The sequence below is a fragment of the Panulirus ornatus genome, chromosome 17 (assembly GCF_036320965.1).
Source record: "Panulirus ornatus isolate Po-2019 chromosome 17, ASM3632096v1, whole genome shotgun sequence".
Lineage (NCBI taxonomy): Eukaryota > Metazoa > Arthropoda > Malacostraca > Decapoda > Palinuridae > Panulirus > Panulirus ornatus.
The window spans coordinates 516,639-537,538 of record NC_092240.1 but is presented as its reverse complement, the minus strand read 5'-3'; the positions used below and the strand labels follow the sequence as shown (position 1 = coordinate 537,538).

Sequence of the window (20,900 nt, the reverse complement as noted above, 5' to 3'; positions counted from 1 at the left end):
AGAACAACATTAAGCACCACTGCTAACAACAAATGACTCTTCCGTCACCAGACACAATTGCTAACATCATACAACTCTAGCAACACCGCGGCCAACTACCAGCACCAACACTGTTGGTAACATCATATAACTCTATCAGCACCAGTCACCACTGCCAACATCAGATAACTCTCCTTACACTAGACATCATTATCAATGTCAGGTGCTTGTACTAACATGAATCACCATAAGTAGGTAAACCAGTGTTTGACAGCTCTATAAACATCAAACACCAAAATTGCCAACACCAAGTATCATTACTAATACCGCCCTCAGTACCAACACCAGGTACCATTAAAAACACCAATGAGCATTTCGAACACTTGCCATCACTACTAACGCAATCATCGGATGAAAAGAAATACAGAACTTGAGGTGTGGGGTTGGCCATGCTGGCGGCAGGGAAGCCTAGCCAACATGAAGGAAATTAGTGATGAATGCAGATTGTCCAAATGAATTTCCTTTGGGGCGAATGAAATTTGGGAAGGTAATGGTGTGAATTATGATGAAGTTAGTTACCAGTGCCATGGCGACAACAGTTTAACGCAAGACTCAAAGGAGAGAAAAAGGGAAGGGCCACCGATGAATCTAGGGGAGAGTGTATGAGTGCAAGGGAAAGTCATGGCGGAGTGTGTGACGTGAAAGCCAGGAAAGACCAGAGTGTGTTCAGGGTGAACAGAATGAGGTGTGAAGGAGAGACGTTCAGAAGACGAAGAAGACTATGAGAGTGGGTGAGGTAAAGCCACGAAAAATTCCGATTATATTATGGAACAGGAAATGTAAGAACGTAAGAAAGGCAGTCTGTGAGGGAAGAGGTTATGTCGAGAGTAGAGAGAAACGTGAGGCTGTACGAAGAGGATAAAAAAATAGGATTGTGTTAGAGATAAGTGGGAATGTGAGAGTGTTAACAAGAGAGCTATGTGAAAAGAGAGACTGTTCCGGATTGAGAAGGTTATAAAAACGCATGAAAAGAAGACGTAAGATGAGGAATGCGAGTGGGTAAGGGAAAGCCATGGGACTAGAGGCAATGTTTTCCATGATTTTGTAGCATACTTATCATGAAAAATGGCTTGATTGATACGTAAACATCGTCAGTATTTGTGAAAGGTTTCTTCAATGAATATTGAATATATCTTATAAGTGCTTAAGGCAAAAGCATTCATACCAACTTCTGCAGCTTTGTCTGCCGTGGGAGATGTAACATACAGTACAATGAAAGAAAAGTCCAACTTTGATCTTGTTTTCTCTGACGTTTCACTCAGCCCGCGTATGAGGCCGGAACGGTATAACCTAGTTTGGTCTCAAAGTTGGAAAATATGATATCGTAAGCGAAATTCCATGTCTCCATCCCTAGTAGTCTAGCATTGCCTCCTGAAGCCTGGAGGAGATGGGATGATTTTCTGGTCCGGTAAAACAGCAAGGGATTCACAAATGTGGGATGATAAGCCTGTAGAGTTTGCTGCCGCAGTAAAATTATGGTTGGTAATGCAATAGACTCTTTACAGTTATTTAAGATTGCTAAAGGCTCCTGTACTTTGGTGCTCGCTCCCATTCCCTTAAATTCTATAGCAGCCAATCAGTCAGTATAGGAAGGCTTGCCCCCATCCATTCCTGGCGCCACCTCGCCCCACAGGAAACAGCATCACTACCCCCCACTTTAGCGAGGTAGCGCCAGAAAAACAGACAAAAAAGGCCACATTCTTTCATACTCAGTTTCTAGTAGTCATGTGTAATGCACCGAAACCACACTTCCCTTTCCACATCCAGGCCCCACAACCTTTCCATGGTTTACCCCTGACGCTTCACATGCCCTGATTCAGTCCATTGACAGCACGTCAACCCCGGTGTACCACGTCGTTCCAATTCACTGTATTCTTTGCATGCCTTTCGCCCTCCTATATGTTCAGGCCCCGATCGCTCATAATCTTTTTCACTCATTGTTCCACCTCCAATTTGGTTTCTGCCTTCTCCTCGCTCCATCCACCTCTGACACATATATCCTCTTTGTCAACCTTTCCTCCCTCAGTCTCTCCACATGTCCAAACCATTTCAACACACCCTCTTCTGTATTTTCACCCGTGATCGCCGTTTCCGAGTTAGCAAGGTAGCGTCAGAAACAGAAAAAGAAAGGTCACATCCGCTCACATCCATTCTCTCGCTTTCATGTGTAATGCACTGAAACCACAGCTCCCTCTTTACAACCATGACCCACAGACCTTTCAATGGTTTACCCCAGCGGCTTTACATGCTCTGGTTCAGTCCATTGACAGAACGATATCGACCCAGTATTCCTCATCGTTCCATTCACTCTACCCTTTGCACAACTTTCGCTCAAAACTTTTTTATTCCATTCTTCTATCTCCAATTTTGTCTTCCTGTTCTCCTTGTTCTCTTCACTTTTGACGGATACAGAGGCCGATTCCCTAACACCCTGTGGAATAAACGAGCAGCATAAAACGTTAGTGACAATTAGTCCTCATTCTCTCACGGTAGTGATTATTATTACAAAGGGTTCACCAGCTCAGGCTTCTCGCCTAGTTATAAGATGCTCTTGATTAGCCTCATTACTACACCTAATTTTGTATCATCTCTAATGTTGGCCTCGGCTCGATGTAAGTTGTGAAGAACGAACGAAAGTTAGTTTTTAATGTTAAGAATATTTATAACATGTAGGACTTAAGTTTGCTTGGGTCCCATCACAACCAAGTTCTATCCTTTCATGACCCCTTTACCACTAAATTCCATTCTCTTAGTGCTTCGCCACTATCGAGCTCCGTCCCCTCAGTGCTCCGACACAACTGACCCCCATCGTCTCAGGGCAAGTCAGTGTCATAGCCTCTCATCTCAACGTCCCGTCACTACCGGTCCAATACCAGAAGACCCTACCACTATCGAGATCCTCTATCCAAGAGTCCGTCACTTCCAGTCCCCCTCAGGCCGTGGCGCGGTCACCCTAGCTGTGCTACCTAAGCCCTCTCATCTTAATGCCTTCACCATTCGCAGTCTCATCACCTGAGGGGCTCACATTTCTAGGGGGGAATAATTCCTAGAAGTTCCATCCGCTGAGAATACCGTCATCAAGTATCCTATTACCCCATTCTGATTACCCCATTGCCCTACTACCCCAAATAGCCCAGAGAATCTCTCCTTAAAGTCTTCTAAGATCAAGCACCAATCACTCAAGTCCTATCACCTCACGGGTATTGACAATAGCCCGTATCACCCTGGGACAACGTCATTAAAAAGCCCACTCAGGCAAAAAGATGTTTCTGTTATCATTACTGAAAGCCCATTTGCTCAGGATTACCTCATTTTTCGACTCCATCCTCCCAGGGTTCTGTTGAAGAGAGAAGCAGAGGCGTGCAGGTCGACAGACAATGCTCACAATGCGCAATGGGGTGAACGCTTCTCTCTTCAGTATAAATGGAATATAAAAAGACAGTACATGTGAGTACAAACACTACCTACCACAATGAAAGTCCTCTGCAAGTTAAACGAATCCTCTTCACGTTGCAAATGGAACTGACAGCCTATGGGAAGAAATGTACTTGCTCATCGGTAAATCTTCTAACACTGAAGGTTGAAGTAGCTCAGTACAGACTGAGTCTTCCAATGATCTTAGAGAACGGTGATTTGATTAAATACCTTAACAATGATATCAATGACAAGTTAAAACAATATAAACCATTGATTAGACGTATGGCGCTCTTCCATCTTTGATCGGTCTTGAGACAGTAAACAAATACAAGACTGAAAGTCTACATTTTGGGGGTTATTACCTCTTAGTGCCTCGATCCCTGGACCTCAGCCCCTTCCCCCTTCCCTCTCTCGAAAGGCCTCTCGAAATCTAAAGGTTCCCCTAACACAGAGCTGGTCTAATACTGGACTTCCACCTCTTCAGAATCAATATATGAGTATTGTGAACGAGGGCCGTGAAGAGTTAAGTTAAAGAGTTGACTGGGCAGGAGGACACAGGAGTGTATAATGGTAATGGGACTGTGATGAGATATAGATGCGACAAAAAGTGTAGGAGGGATGACGGAGGTTCAGAAACAGATGAACTGCGAGGATTGAAAGTAGAAATTACTGGAAGAGAAACAAAGGAGTGAATAATGGCTCGCTTAAAAATTGAACGTAGCAAGATGAAAGGAATCTTAAACAGATGAAAATGAATTTTGAAAGGTAAGACACAGAGAAAAAATACGTGGGAATAAGAAAGTGAAGAAGACTTAGAAGACATGATGTAAACAGTGTTCAGCCAAGGTGAGGGAGCTATATGACCATCACTTCCTATACTGAAAGGTTAACAGCTCCATATTCCGAACAGCATCTCCGAGATCATGAACACAAACGATACATTGTTGCTAGATATTGAGTTCAGGTAGAGATTTTGTCTCCAAACACTTCTGGGAATCTTTCCGCTGCTTCCTTACCTCCCACAGTTGCTCTTCAAAGACCATAGCTCCTCTTCAAACCCCATTTTTGCTTCTGTTCACTCTACTTCCGTTACCCAGCAGCGAGAAACCACAGGAAGTTAAAGAGTAACAATAATGTGTACACTCACCACGTCTTAGGATTACATACACCTTACTGACTCCATTAGTGTCCGAGCAAAAATGACACATCAAAGATATGGTCTGTGTCTCCCAGCAGGAGCCAAACACGTAGCAAGTGCTTCTAGGAACTGAGCGATAAAAGGAACCAGCAGCATGGAAATAATCATATTAGAAGACAGCTGGCGCAAAAAAAAGCCTATAGTTCAGCACTATCACTTTCCTTACCTAATTAGGATTTCGCACCAACTTCTCTTCGAAACATTAGAACTGTCCAACTCAATTTACAGGTCTTTTTGAGAACACGCTTCTAATCCACATCCACTTTTCATATCACCACAGTATCAAACGCCATTCTCAAACCTATTTTTATGACAATTAGATTTTGTCCTTAATGCAAAGAGGTTCTTGAGATCTGCTTTTCTATGAATACGCTAATGAACTGATAGACTCATCTGGACCTGTCTTCGATACCACATTGTGGGAAGATAACCAGCATATGAGCTTGTTGCAATCACACATAAAGTAGTCGACAGAGCATAAACAAAAGAAACATGAAAGTTTCATCTATCGTCCTAGAAACTCTACAACGCAGCAGACAACCGAATGAACAACAGGTCCTACAGCTGTAGCGGAGACTGATCAGACACAGACTGCATTTCCCAAGATTAGCCAGTAACTGGAATTGTGTCAGTACTTATAGGAAGTCTTCCGTGATCTACTTTTAACAGTAATTTCTAACGAAGATAACTTTATTACCAGTGCAGGGATATTCAACATACTCCAGGGCTGAGTAAAATGCAGCTGGAACATAAAGAAATATTGGCACAAAGCTGGAAATTTACTTATGAGAAGACTGGTGAGGATCTTTCTGTTAGACTTATGCAACATAAATATAGTATAAGAACAGGAGAAGAATCAAATGCCTTGTATAATCACGTTGAGAACTATGATCATTGTATCAACTAGAGTAATACCATCTCAGATATTAACTCTAACTCCAGTACCACGAAAAATATCATTGAATCTTCTATCATCGAATACACAAAGAATTATAATCTTAATATTAGTGATAGTCTATACAAATGGATAACTTTATTGTTGATAAAATTTGTAAACAATTCCCTTCTCGTCCACATAATAAGTTTATGATACGCTCGGTGTCTGTCTTGGACACTCGCATGTTTGCCAAATGGCGTCCTAGCGATGTCTCTTCGTTGTACATCAACTGACTGTTATATTTCTCTCTTGTGTCCCCCTGATGGTATGATTATTACTCGAAAGTGCACTTGGGAACTTATCGTGTTTCCTTTTCCCCGTGGACTCATAGGAATATACTTGATCACGCGGAAAATTGTGATCCTTTCCAATACATACATACATATATATATATATATATACATATATATATATATATATATATATATATATTTTTATTTATTTTTATTATACTTTGTCGCTGTCTCCCGCGTTTGCGAGGTAGCGCAAGGAAACAGACGAAAGAAATGGCCCAACCCACCCCCATACACATGTATATACATACGTCCACACACGCAAATATACATACCTACACAGCTTTCCATGGTGTACCCCAGACGCTTCACATGCCTTGATTCAATCCACTGACAGCACGTCAACCCCGGTATACCACATCGCTCCAATTCACTCTATTCCTTGCCCTCCTTTCACCCTCCTGCATGTTCAGGCCCCGATCACACAAAATCTTTTTCACTCCATTTTTCCACCTCCAATTTGGTCTCCCTCTTCTCGTTCCCTCCACCTCCGACACATATATCCTCTTGGTCAATCTTTCCTCACTCATCCTCTCCATGTGACCAAACCATTTCAAAACACCCTCTTCTGCTCTCTCAACCACGCTCTTTTTATTTCCACACATCTCTCTTACCCTTACGTTACTTACTCGATCAAACCACCTCACACCACACATTGTCCTCAAACATCTCATTTCCAGCACATCCATCCTCCTGCGCACAACTCTATCCATAGCCCACGCCTCGCAACCATACAACATTGTTGGAACCACTATTCCTTCAAACATACCCATTTTTGCTTTCCGAGATAATGTTCTCGACTTCCACACATTCTTCAAGGCTCCCAGAATTTTCGCCACCTCCCCCACCCTATGATTCACTTCCGCTTTCATGGTTCCATCCGCTGCCAGATCCACTCCCAGATATCTAAACCACTTTACTTCCTCCAGTTTTTCTCCATTCAAACTCACCTCCCAATTGACTTGACCCTCAACCCTACTGTACCTAATAACCTTGCTCTTATTCACATTTACTCTTACCTTTCTTCTTTCACACACTTTACCAAACTCAGTCACCAGCTTCTGCAGTTTCTCACATGAATCAGCCACCAGCGCTGCATCATCAGCGAACAACAACTGACTCACTTCCCAAGCTCTCTCATCCAAAACAGACTGCATACTTGCCCCTCTTTCCAAAACTCTAGCATTCACCTCCCTAACAACCCCATCCATAAACAACTTAAACAACCATGGAGACATCACACACCCCTGCCGCAAACCTACATTCACTGAGAACCAATCACTTTCCTCCTTCCTACACGTACACATGCCTTACATCCTCGTTAAAAACTTTTCATTGCATCTAACAACTTGCCTCCCACACCATATATTCTTAATACCTTCCACAGAGCATCTCTATCAACTCTATCATATGCCTTCTCCAGATCCATAAATGCTGCATACAAATCCATTTGTTTTTGTAAGTATTTCTCACATACATTCTTCAAAGCAAACGCCTGATCCACATATCCTCTACAACTTTGGAACCACACTGCTCTTCCCCAATCTGATGTTCTGTACATGCCTTCACCCTCTCAATCAATACCCTCACATACAATTTACCAGGAATACTTAACAAACTTATACCTGTGTAATTTGAGCACTCACTCTTATCCCCTTTGCCTTTGTACAGTGGCACTATGCAAGCATTCCGCCAATCCTCAGGCACCTCACCATGAATCATACATACATTAAATAACCTTACCAACGAGTCAACAATACAGTCACCCACTATTTTAATAAAATCCACTGCAATACCATTCAAACCTGCTGCCTTGCCGGCTTTCATCTTCCGCAAAGCTTTTACTACCTCTTCTCTGTTTACCAAATCATTTTCCCTGACCCTCTTACTTTGCACACCACCTCGACCAAAACACCCTATATCTTCCACTCTGTCATCAAACACATTCAACAAACCTTCAAAATACTCACTCCATCTCCTTCTCACATCACCACTACTTGTTTTCACCTCCCCATTTGCCCTCTTCACTGAAGTTCCCATTTGCTCCCTTGTCTTACGCACTTTATTTACCTCTTTCCTGAACATCTTTTTATTCTCCCTAAAATTTAATAATACTCTCTCACCCCATCTCTCATTTGCCCTCTTTTTCACCTCTTGCACCTTTCTCTTGACCTCCTGCCTCTTTCCTTTATACATCTCCCACTCATTTGTATTTTTTCCCTGCAAAAATCGTCCAAAAGTCTCTCTCATCTCTTTCACTAATAATCTTACTTCTTCATCCCACCACTCACTACCCTTTCTAATCAGCCCACCTCCCACGCTTCTCATGCCACAAGCATCTTTTGTGCAAGCCATCACTGCTTCCCTAAATACATCCCATTCCTCCCCCATTCCTCTTACCTCCTTTGTTCTCACCTTTTTCCATTCTGTACTCAGTCTCTCCTGGTACTTCCTCACACAAGTCTTCTTCCTAAGCTCCCTTTCTCTCACCACTCTCTTCATCCCAACATTCTCTCTTCTTTTCTGAAAACCCCTACAAATCTTCGCCTTCGCCTCCACAAGATAATGATGACATCCCTCCAGTTGCACCTCTCAGCACATTAACATCCAAAAGTCTCTCTTACGCGCTCCTATTAATTGATACGTAATCCAATAACGCTCTTTGGCCATCTCTCCTACTTACATACATATACTTATGTATATCTCGCTTTTTCAACCAGGTATTCCCAATCACCAGTCCTTTTTCAGCACATAAATCTACAAGCTCTTCACCATTTCCATTTACAACAGTGAACACCCCACGTATACCAATTATTCCCTCACATTACTCACCTTTGCATTCAAATCACCCATCACTATAACCCGGTCTTGTGCATCAAAACCACTAACACACTCATTCAGCTGCTCCCAAAACACTTGCCTCTCATGATCTTTCTTCTCATGCCAAGGGACGTATGCACCAATAATCACCCATCTCTCTCCATCAACTTTCAGTTTTACCCATATTAATCTAGAATTTACTTTCTTACACTCTATCACATATTCCCACAACTCCTGTTTCAGGATTAATGCTACTCCTTCCCTTGCTCTTGTCCTCTCACTAACCCCAGACTCTACTCCCAAGACATTCCCAAACCACTCTTCCCCTTTACCTTTGAGCCTCGTTTTACTCAGAGCCAAAACATCCAGGTTCCTTTCCTCAGATATACTACCTATCTCTTCTTTTTTCACATCTTGGTTACATCCACACACATTTAGACACCCCAATCTGAGCCTTCCAGGAGGATGAGCACTCCCCGCGTGACTCCTTTATCTGTTTCCCCTTTTAGAAAGTTAAAATACAATGAGGGGAGGGTTTCTGGCCCCCCGCTCCTGTCCCCTTTAGTCGCCTTCTACGACACGTAAGGAATGCGTGGGAAGTATTCTTTCTCCCCTATCCCCAGGGATAATATATATATATATATATATATATATATATATATATATATATATATATATATATATATATATATATATATATATATATATATATATATATATATATATATATATATTATCCCTGGGGATAGGGGAGAAAGAATACTTCCCACGTATTCCCTGCGTGTCGTACAAGGCGACTAAAAGGGGAGGGAGCGAGGGGCTGGAACTCCTCCCCTCTCGTTTTTTTTTTTTTTATTTTCCAAAAGAAGGACAGAGAAGGGGGCCTGGTGAGGATATTCCCTCAAAGGCCCAGTCCTCTGTTGTTCACGCTAACTCGCTAACACGGGAAATGGCGAATAGCTTGAAAGAAAGAAAGAATATATATATATATATATATATATATATATATATATATATATATATATATATATATATATATATTTTATCATTATTATTTTGCTTTGTCGCTGTCTCCCGCGTTAGCGAGGTAGCGCAAGGAAACAGACGAAAGAATGGCCCAACCCACCCACATACACATGTATATACATACACGTCCACACACGCAAATATACATATCTATATATCTCAATGTACACATATATATATACACAAAGACAGACATATACATACATACACATGTACATAATTCATACTGTCTGCCTTGATTTATTCCCATCGCCACCTCGCCACACGTGGAATATCATCCCCCTCCCCCCTCATGTGTGCGAGGTAGCGCTAGGAAAAGACAACAAAGGCCACATTCGTTCACACTCAATCTCTAGCTGTCATGTAATAATGCACCTAAAGAGAAGCCTTATGATAAAATCATCCACTTAATATATCTCCCCACAACTCCTCAAGCTATTCATAATTTCTGTTTCCATTGCTCTATACCCCATATCCCTCAGTCTTACCCTGAAGTGCTACTCATTCCATGCTGAGATATGTGGATAAACAAGGTGAGGAGAAGGGAGAGATATAATAGTACATTCTAGGAGAGGAACCTCGATTTTCTACTTATAAGTGAAACAATGCTCATGGGTAAGGTGAAAGAATGGCTAGGAATGTCACTTTCTCGACCACGTCATTATAGGAATGTATCGCCGGAAGTTAAGGTGTCACCATAAATGGAACCACCTGTTATATAGCAGGAGCAACAATGATAGTGTTACGCACACTGTAACCAAATTGGGTAATCTATCATAACAGAACCATAATCCGGCCATCACGATCATCGGATCTGTCATCAGCAGACTTTGTTTGTGGGGTTACGTAAACGAATGAATATATATCAGCTACTTTCAGACATGACAGGATTTGAAAGATGACGAAAAGATTGTAATTAACGACGTTATGCACGGGACTATGCGACGAAAATTGTCATCGAGTGTGTAATAGATTATGATAGACATCTACCACATGGTGGTTATGAGAAATCTTACCGAGCTGGTGTTCATACTTAACATGAAAAACATGTTTTGTTTTTTGACTGATAAAGTTTTACAGTCCTACATTTCTGGCGGATCTTGTATACACAGAATGATTTTTGTAAAGGAATGAACATTTCTAATGCTCTTGATTTCTTTGCACATGATCAACGAAATAGCAAAAGGATATATGGAAATATGTTCAAAACTTAAACTTTACTTAGAAGGCGCTTGTGGGCGAGGGATGACCAGGAAACTGCGCACTGTGTAGGTATGTGACTCACCGTGTAGGGTTTTGTCCCTTACTGTGGTGTGAGGAGGATATCGTGTCACCATCAGCTGATGCTGAGAAGTGCATAAGAGCAGAGATAGATCATGTCCAGCAAGTCGCCAGCCAAGCGAGAAGTGGGACTATCATCGTGAGGCGTTTGAACCACAACACTTTGTGAATGAAAGAGGTTGAAAAATGATGGAAAATTGTAAGGAGAACGAATGCACCACCTCTGGGTCTACGAAATGCCGGTGACATATTGTGCACTTCTCATGGACTCTCAACTATGCAAAGATTCAGTGCAGGTTACTGCTGAAGGGAAACTACCTCCACAGCCTCATACCTCAGACGTATTGCTTATGTCTTCGAAAAATATCATTTTCAACAATCTGTGATATCCTGGTGATATTCGTAGTCTTAGAAATGTTTTGTACGTCATTATCATACAACACGATATCAAAACTGGTAGATTCTCAGTGATAAAGTATTCCTCTCTCGTACATCAAGCCTTAGCCTGACCGTTCCTCACGGTTTCCTTATCACATCTAAAAATGTTTCGGAAGGACAAATAAACTTTAATCTGAAACTAGACTTTAATCTGAAAGTTAGAAGTGTAGTACTCACCAACTGCATACGTCATTAGTACTGGAGACTATAAGTCATATCTTACCAAATGGAAAGACTCCATGATACCCATGTATTGCAGATGGAGGGCGTGGCAGTGTGGTGTGTGTTGGCGTGGGTGTCAAGCGCAGTGAGTCAGCGCGCGCCTTGCTACCAGTGTGAGATGTATAAAGAATCACATCCAGACTCCAGCCCCTACACTGCGGTAAGTACAAGCTGTGCACCATCCCTCCTGCTGCTTCACTTTAGCTCAGCATATTGTACATATGCACTCCTGCCCTCACACTTAAGTGAAACATAGTGCACATATTCACACCTGCCTCTACAATGTAATGAAGCATACTGCAAACATACACACCTACCCCCACACTGTAGTTGAAACCTACTGTACATATACTCTTTTGACTCTTCAGTGTATTGATCGTAGTGTGCACACACACCCCTACTCCTTCATTGTAGTGAAACATAGTGTTCATATACAATTCTACACTGCATTCTAGTGAACACATAATGTATACACACACTGCTGTTCATACACTAAAGTGAACACACAGTGTATACACAGGCTGCCACCCTTACACTATAGTAGACACACATTGTATACACAAACTATTGTCCCTACAACATGGCGAACACACAGTATATACACAGACTGCTACTCCTACACTACAGCGGGCCACAGTGTATACACATTCTATTACCCCTACAATATGGTTAACACAATGTATACACGCACCGCTGCCCCTATACTGCAGTGAATACGCGTTGTATACATACTTTGTTGCCCCTAAACTATAATGAATGAATAATGTAATCTATTCTGAACCTTCCCGTGTGATGAATAGATTATGTTGTTTCTGAGAGGGTACAGCTAATGCTCTACTAAAATAGAATCCTTGTCTGCTCTCGACCAATGGTCCACAGCACTTAGCTTCGAGTTATACTGAGATTATGAGGTTTAGAATCATATTTTCTTTGCTGCATGAATATTTCTCTGATATATTGGCTTTCTGATCTAATAACCCACAATCACCTTAATAGATATCATATATATATATATATATATATATATATATATATATATATATATATATATATATATATATATATATATTTTTTTTTTTCTTTTTTTTTTTTGCTTTGTCGCTGTCTCCCGCGTTTGCGAGGTAGCGCAAGGAAACAGACGAAAGAAATGGCCCAACCCACCCCAACACACATGTATATACATATGTCCACACACGCAAATATACATACCTACACAGCTTTCCATGGTTTACCCCAGACGCTTCACATGCCCTGATTCAATCCACTGACAGCACGTCAACCCCGGTATACCACATCGATCCAATTCACTCTATTCCTTGCCCTCCTTTCACCCTCCTGCATGTTCAGGCCCCGATCACACAAAATCTTTTTCACTCCATCTTTCCACCTCCAATTTGGTCTACCACTTCTCCTCGTTCCCTCCACCTCCGACACATATATCCTCTTGGTCAATCTTTCCTCACTCATTCTCTCCATGTGCCCAAACCATTTCAAAACACCCTCTTCTGCTCTCTCAACCACACTCTTTTTATTTCCACACGTCTCTCTTACCCTTACGTTACTTACTCGATCAAACCACCTCACACCACACATTGTCCTCAAACATCTCATTTCCAGCACATCCATCCTCCTGCGCACAACTCTATCCATAGCCCACGCCTCGCAACCATACAACATTGTTGGAACCACTATTCCTTCAAACATACCCATTTTTGCTTTCCGAGATAATGTTCTCGACTTCCACACATTCTTCAAGGCTCCCAGGATTTTCGCCCCCTCCCCCACCCTATGATCCACTTCCGCTTCCATGGTTCCATCCGCTGCCAGATCCACTCCCAGATATCTAAAACACTTTACTTCCTCCAGTTTTTCTCCATTCAAACTTACCTCCTAATTGACTTGACCCTCAACCCTACTGTTCCTAATAACCTTGCTCTTATTCACATTTACTCTTAACTTTCTTCTTTCACACACTTTACCAAACTCAGTCACCAGCTTCTGCAGTTTCTCACACGAATCAGCCACCAGCGCTGTATCATCAGCGAACAACAACTGACTCACTTCCCAAGCTCTCTCATCCCAAACAGACTTCATACTTGCCCCTCTTTCCAAAACTCTTGCATTTACCTCCCTAACAACCCCATCCATAAACAAATTAAACAACCATGGAGACATCACACACACCTGCCGCAAACCTACATTCACTGAGAACCAATCACTTTCCTCTCTTCCTACACGTACACATGCCTTACATCCTCGATAAAAACTTTTCACTGCTTCTAACAACTTGCCTCCCACACCATATATTCTTAATACCTTCCACAGAGCATCTCTATCAACTCTATCATATGCCTTCTCCAGATCCATAAATGCTACATACAAATCCATTTGCTTTTCTAAGTATTTCTCACATACATTCTTCAAAGCAAACACCTGATCCACACATCCTCTACCACTTCTGAAACCACACTGCTCTTCCCCAATCTGATGCTCTGTACATGCCTTCACCCTCTCAATCAATACCCTCCCATATAATTTACCAGGAATACTCAACAAACTTATACCTCTGTAATTTGAGCACTCACTCTTATCCCCTTTGCCTTTGTACAATGGCACTATGCAAGCATTCCGCCAATCCTCAGGCACCTCACCATGAGTCATACATACATTAAATAACCTTACCAACCAGTCAATAATACAGTCACCCCTTTTTTAATAAATTCCACAACAATACCATCCAAACCTGCTGCCTTGCCAGCTTTCATCTTCCGCAAAGCTTTTACTACCTCTGTTTACCAAATCATTTTCCCTAACCCTCTCACTTTGCACACCACCTCGACCAAAACACCCTATATCTGCCACTCTATCATCAAACACATTCAACAAACCTTCAGAATACTCACTCCATCTCCTTCTCACATCACCACTTCTTGTTATCACCTCCCCATTAGCGCCCTTCACTGAAGTTCCCATTTGCTCCCTTGTCTTACGCACTTTATTTACCTCCTTCCTGAACATCTTTTTATTCTCCCTAAAATTTAATGATACTCTCTCACCCCAACTCTCATTTGCCCTCTTTTTCACCTCTTGCACCTTTCTCTTGACCTCCTGTCTCTTTCTTTTATACATCTCCCACTCAATTGCATTTTTTCCCTGCAAAAATCGTCCAAATGCCTCTCTCTTCTCTTTCACTAATAATCTTACTTCTTCATCCCACCACTCACTACCCTTTCTAATCAACCCACCTCCCACGCTTCTCATGCACAAGCATCTTTTGCGCACTCCATCACTGATTCCCTAAATACATCCCATTCCTCCCCCACTCCCCTTACTTCCATTGTTCTCACCTTTTTTCATTCTGTACTCAGTCTCTCCTGGTACTTCCTAACACAAGTCTCCTTCCCAAACTCACTTACTCTCACCACCCTCTTCACCCTAACATTCACTCTTCTTTTCTGAAAACCCCTACAAATCTTCACCTTAGTCTCCAGAAGATAATGATCAGACATCCCTCTAGTTGCACTTTTCAGCACATTAACATCCAAAAGTCTCTCTTTCGCGCGCCTGTCAATTAAAACGTAATCCAATAACGCTCTCTGGCCATCTCTCCTACTTACATACGTATACTTATGTATATCTCGCTTTTTAAACCAGGTATTCCCAATCACCAGTCCTTTTTCAGCACATAAATCTACAAGCTCTTTCCCAAATCCATTTACAACACTGAACACCCCATGTATACCAATTATTCCCTCAACTGCCACATTACTCACCTTTGCATTCAAATCACCCATCACTATAACCCGGTCTCGTGCATCAAAACCACTAACACACTCATTCAGCTGCTTCCAAAACACTTGCCTCTCATGATCTTTCTTCTCATGCCCAGGTGCATACTCACCAATAATCACCCATCTCTCTCCATCAACTTTCAGTTTTACCCATATCAATCGAGAATTTACTTTCATAAATTCTATCACATACTCCCACAACTCCTGTTTCAGGAGTAGTGCTACTCCTTCCCTTGCTCTTGTCCTCTCACTAACCCCTGACTTTACTCACAAGACATTCCCAAACCACTCTTCCCCTTTACCCTTGAGCTTCGTTTCACTCGGAGCCAAAACATCCAGGTTCCTTTCCTCAAACATACTACCTATCTCTCCTTTTTTCACATCTTGGTTACATCCACACACATTTAGACACCCCAATCTGAGTCTACGAGGAGGATGAGCACTCCCCGCGTGACTCCTTCTGTTTCCTATTTTTAGAAAGTTAAAATACAAGGAGGGGAGGATTTCTGGCCCCCCGCTCCCGTCCCCTTTAGTCGCCTTCTGCGACACGTGAGGAATGCGTGGGAAGTATTCTTTCACCCCTATCCCAGGGATAATATATATATATATATATATATATATATATATATATATATATATATATATATATATATATATATATATATATATATATATATATATATATATTATATTATTTTTTTATTATACTTTGTCGCTGTCTCCCGCGTTTGCGAGGTAGCGCAAGGAAACAGACGAAAGAAATGCCCCCCCCCCCCATACACATGTATATACATACGTCCACACACGCAAATATACATACCTACACAGCTTTCCATGGTTTACCCCAGAAGCTTCACATGCCTTGATTCAATCCACCGACAGCACGTCAACCCCGGTATACCACATCGCTCCAATTCACTCTATTCCTTGCCCTCCTTTCACCCTCCTGCATGTTCAGGCCCCGATCACACAAAATCTTTATATATATATATATATATATATATATATATATATATATATATATATATATATATATATATATATATGTATATATATATATATATATATATATATATATATATATATATATATATATATATATATATATATATATATATATATATATATATATATATATATATATATATATATATATATATATATATATATATATATATATATATATATATATATATATATATATATATATATATATATATATATATATATATATATATATATATATATATATATATATATATATATATATATATATATATATATATATATATATATATATATATATATATATATATATATATATATATATATATATATATATATATATATTATCCCTGGGGATAGGGGATTAAGAATACTTCCCACGTATTCCCTGCGTGTCGTAGAAGGCGACTAAAAGGGGAGGGAGCGGGGGGCTGGAAATCCTCCCCTCTCATTTTTTTTTTTTTTCCAAAAGAAGGAACAGAGGGGGCCAGGTGAGGATATTCCAAAAAAGGCCCAGTCCTCTGTTCTTAACGCTACCTCGCTAACGCGGGAAATGGCGAATAGTTTAAAAGAAAGAAAAAGAATATATATATAAAAAAAGATTTTGTGTGATCGGGGCCTGAACATGCAGGAGGGTGAAAGGAAGGCAGAAGCTGGTGACTGAGTTTGGTAAAGTGTGTGGAAGAATAAAGTTAAGAGTAAATGTGAATAAGAGCAAGGTTATTAGGTACAGTAGGGTTGAGGGTCAAGTCAATTGGGAGGTGAGTTTGAATGGAGAAAAACTGGAGGAAGTGAAGTGTTTTAGATATCTGGGAGTGGATCTGGCAGCGGATGGAACCATGGAAGCGGAAGTGGATCATAGGGTGGGGGAGGGGGCGAAAATTCTGGGGGCCTTGAAGAATGTGTGAAAGTCGAGAACATTATCTCGGAAAGCAAAAATGGGTATATTTGAAGGAATAGTGGTTCCAACAATGTTGTATGGTTGCGAGGTGTGGGCTATGGATAGAGTTGTGCGCAGGAGGATGGATGTGCTGGAAATGAGATGTTTGAGGACAATGTGTGGTGTGAGGTGGTTTGATCGAGTGAGTAACGTAAGGGTAAGAGAGATGTGTGGAAATAAAAAGAGCGTGGTTGAGAGAGCAGAAGAGGGTGTTTTGAAGTGGTTTGGGCACATGGAGAGAATGAGTGAGGAAAGATTGACCAAGAGGATATATGTGTCGGAGGTGGAGGGAACGAGGAGAAGAGGGAGACCAAATTGGAGGTGGAAAGATGGAGTGAAAAAGATTTTGTGTGATCGGGGCCTGAACATGCAGGAGGGTGAAAGGAGGGCAAGGAATAGAGTGAATTGGATCGATGTGGTATACCGGGGTTGACGTGCTGTCAGTGGATTGAATCAAGGCATGTGAAGCGTCTGGGGTAAACCATGGAAAGCTGTGTAGGTATGTATATTTGCGTGTGTGGACGTATGTATATACATGTGTATGGGGGGGGGGGGTGGGGCCATTTCTTTCGTCTGCGCTACCTCGCAAACGCGGGAGACAGCGACAAAGTATAATAAAAAAATATAAAATAAAAATATATATATATATATATATATATATATATATATATATATATATATATATATATATATATATATATATATATATATATATATATATATATACATATGAAAAATGTAAGAAATCATTTAGAAAACTGAAACTTCTAGCTTGAAATGAAATGAAAAATTAATGTCACATGGTGGTTCAACCTCTGGCTATGGAAAAGGGAAGTGTATAATTTATTTACACAAACGTCAATAGTAGTTTTCATCAATTTAACCACTGTATCATACTGCCTGGTCCACTTCTCTTATCATGAAACTGGAATATTGGCTTATGATGTGTCTAAATTATCTTCATTACACAAAGTACAACCATATCTTGGATACATAAGGGTAGGTAGTTGGTCATCCGCCATAATAAAGCCTTGACAGACCAAAAGTTTATCTGGACCTCAACTTTTCCAGTACATTCATGAAAAACACCTTTTTGCTTTCCATCTCTATCACTTTGAAAAAAATGCTCCCTTTGTTCACATTTCAATGAAAGAATAAGCTTCAATGTCTAAGCTACATTCTTTTCCAATTTCACTATTTTCTTGTCAGAGCACCATGTATGAAAACTATCACTCCAGTTACACTACTATAAACATTTACTTCCCCTTTAAAAAAGTTCTGGGGAAGTCTGTCTCGATACACTGCGGGTCACTCTACCACCTGGCGAGGTTTGTGTTGCAATGGTTTTTAATTCACAAAAGTAGTAGCATCACTGGTGGGCGGAAGAACATTCTTGTAACCATCACAGTCCGTGCAACTACTTGTACCACCACGTCCAAGTGTGTTCACCCGAAGCGGTTCCGTGCACCTGAAGTCGCAACTTTCTCTAAGATATGCTTGGAATCTTAGAGCACTCCAAGGCCGTCTTCTTAACTCTTGTATTAAGCTCTGCCTGCAGCAGGCGTCTCTGCTGTGAGCTTGCATCTCCTTCCATCTCCCATACACGGCGACTCTTTATTGGATGCGTATTAAGCTGACTGCTTTTACTGCACACCGTCCATCCGGTACGTTCGCGCTGTCCGTGCGTCCTCACCTGGACACGAACGTCTGGACCGAATCTGTCGACTCGATGCCCCTCAGCGCCTGGACGGCAGCAGGTGTATGGGCGTGAGTGTGTCTGGCCAAGGAATGGCCCCACGTCCTCCACGTCAGGTCAGTTCGTCCGTGGTCGCGTTTCTTACAACAGCGTTGAGTCAATCACGACAGAAGCACGTCCTCAGTATTCACACATGCTGCACGGGACACACAAGCTGCTTTCCTCGCCTCTCGTATATATATATATATATATATATATATATATATATATATATATATATATATATATATACATCTATTTTGCTTTGTCGCTGTCTCCCGCGCCTGCGAGGTAGCGCAAGGAAACAGACGAAAGAAATGGCCCAACCCAACCCCCCAACACATGCACACACACACACACGTCCACACACGCAAACATACACACCCACACATCCCAACGTACACACATATATACACACACAGACACACAAATATACACACATGCACACAATTCACACTGTCTGCCCCTATTCACCCCCATCGCCGCCCCGCCACACACGGAATAACATTCCCCCTCCCCCCGCATGTGCGCGAGGCAGCGCCAGGAAAAGATAACAAAGACGCCTCACATGCCCTGATTCAATCCATTGACAGCACGTCGACCCCGGTATACCACATCGATCCAATTCACTGCCCTCCTTTCACCCTTCTGCATGTTCAGGCCCCGATCACTCAAAATCTTTTTCACTCCATCTTTCCACCTCCAATTTGGTCTCCCACTTCTCGTTCCCTCCACCTCCGACATATATATCCTCTTGGTCAATCTTTCCTCACTCATTCTCTCCATGTGCCCAAACCATTTCAAAACACCCTCTTCTGCTCTCTCAACCACGCTCTTTTTATTTCCACACATCTCTCTTACCCTTACATTACTTACTCGATCAAACGACCTCACACCACATATTGTCCTCAAACATCTCATTTCCAGCACATCCACCCTCCTGCGCACAACTCTATCCATAGCCCACGCGTCGCAGCCATACAACATTGTTGGAACCACTATTCCTTCAAATATAGCCATTTTTGCTTTCGGAGATAATGTTCTCGACTTCCACACATTCTTCAAGGCTCCCAGGATTTTCGCCCCCTTCCCCACCCTATGATTTACTTCCGCTTCCACGGTTCCATCCGCTGCCAGATCCACTCCCAGATATGTAAAACAATTTACTTCCTCCAGTTTTTGTCCATTCAAACTTACCTCCCAATTGACTTGACCCTCAACCCTACTGTACCTAATAACCTTCCATTTTAGTCGCCTTCTACGACACGCAGGGAAGACGTGGGAAGTATTCTTACTCCCCTACCCCCAGGGATAATATATATATATATATATATATATATATATATATATATATATATATATATATATATATATATATATATATATATATATATATATATATATATATATATATATATATATGTACATATATATCACACCACATATTGTCCTCAAACATCGAGTAAGTAATGAAGGGGTAAGAGAGATGTGTGGTCATGAAAAGATTGCGGTTGAGAGAGCAGAAGAGGGTGTTTTGAAAAGGATTGGTCACATGAAGAGAATACGTAAGGAAAGATTGACAAAAAGGATATATGTGTCAGAGGTGGAGGGAACGAGGAGAAGTGGGAGACCAAATTGGAGGTGAAAAGATGGAGTGAAGAAGATTTTGAGTTATCGGGGCCCGAACATGCAGAAAGGTGAAAGGCGTGCAAGGAATAGAGTGAATTGGAACCGTGGTCGACGTGCTATAAATGGATT

The 20,900-nt window shown here is 41.4% G+C and overlaps 1 protein-coding gene across 2 annotated transcripts in view; it reads left to right on the top strand.

Annotated features, from left to right (window-relative positions):
* Positions 1–20,900, top strand: part of LOC139754493 (CCN family member 2-like) — a 292,459-nt gene that overhangs the window by 202,107 nt on the left and 69,452 nt on the right. For both annotated transcript variants that reach the window (XM_071671759.1, XM_071671760.1), the window contains one exon: positions 11,709–11,831. In XM_071671759.1, the coding sequence (XP_071527860.1) occupies positions 11,709–11,831 (123 nt within the window). The remainder of the gene's footprint in view (positions 1–11,708; positions 11,832–20,900) is intronic.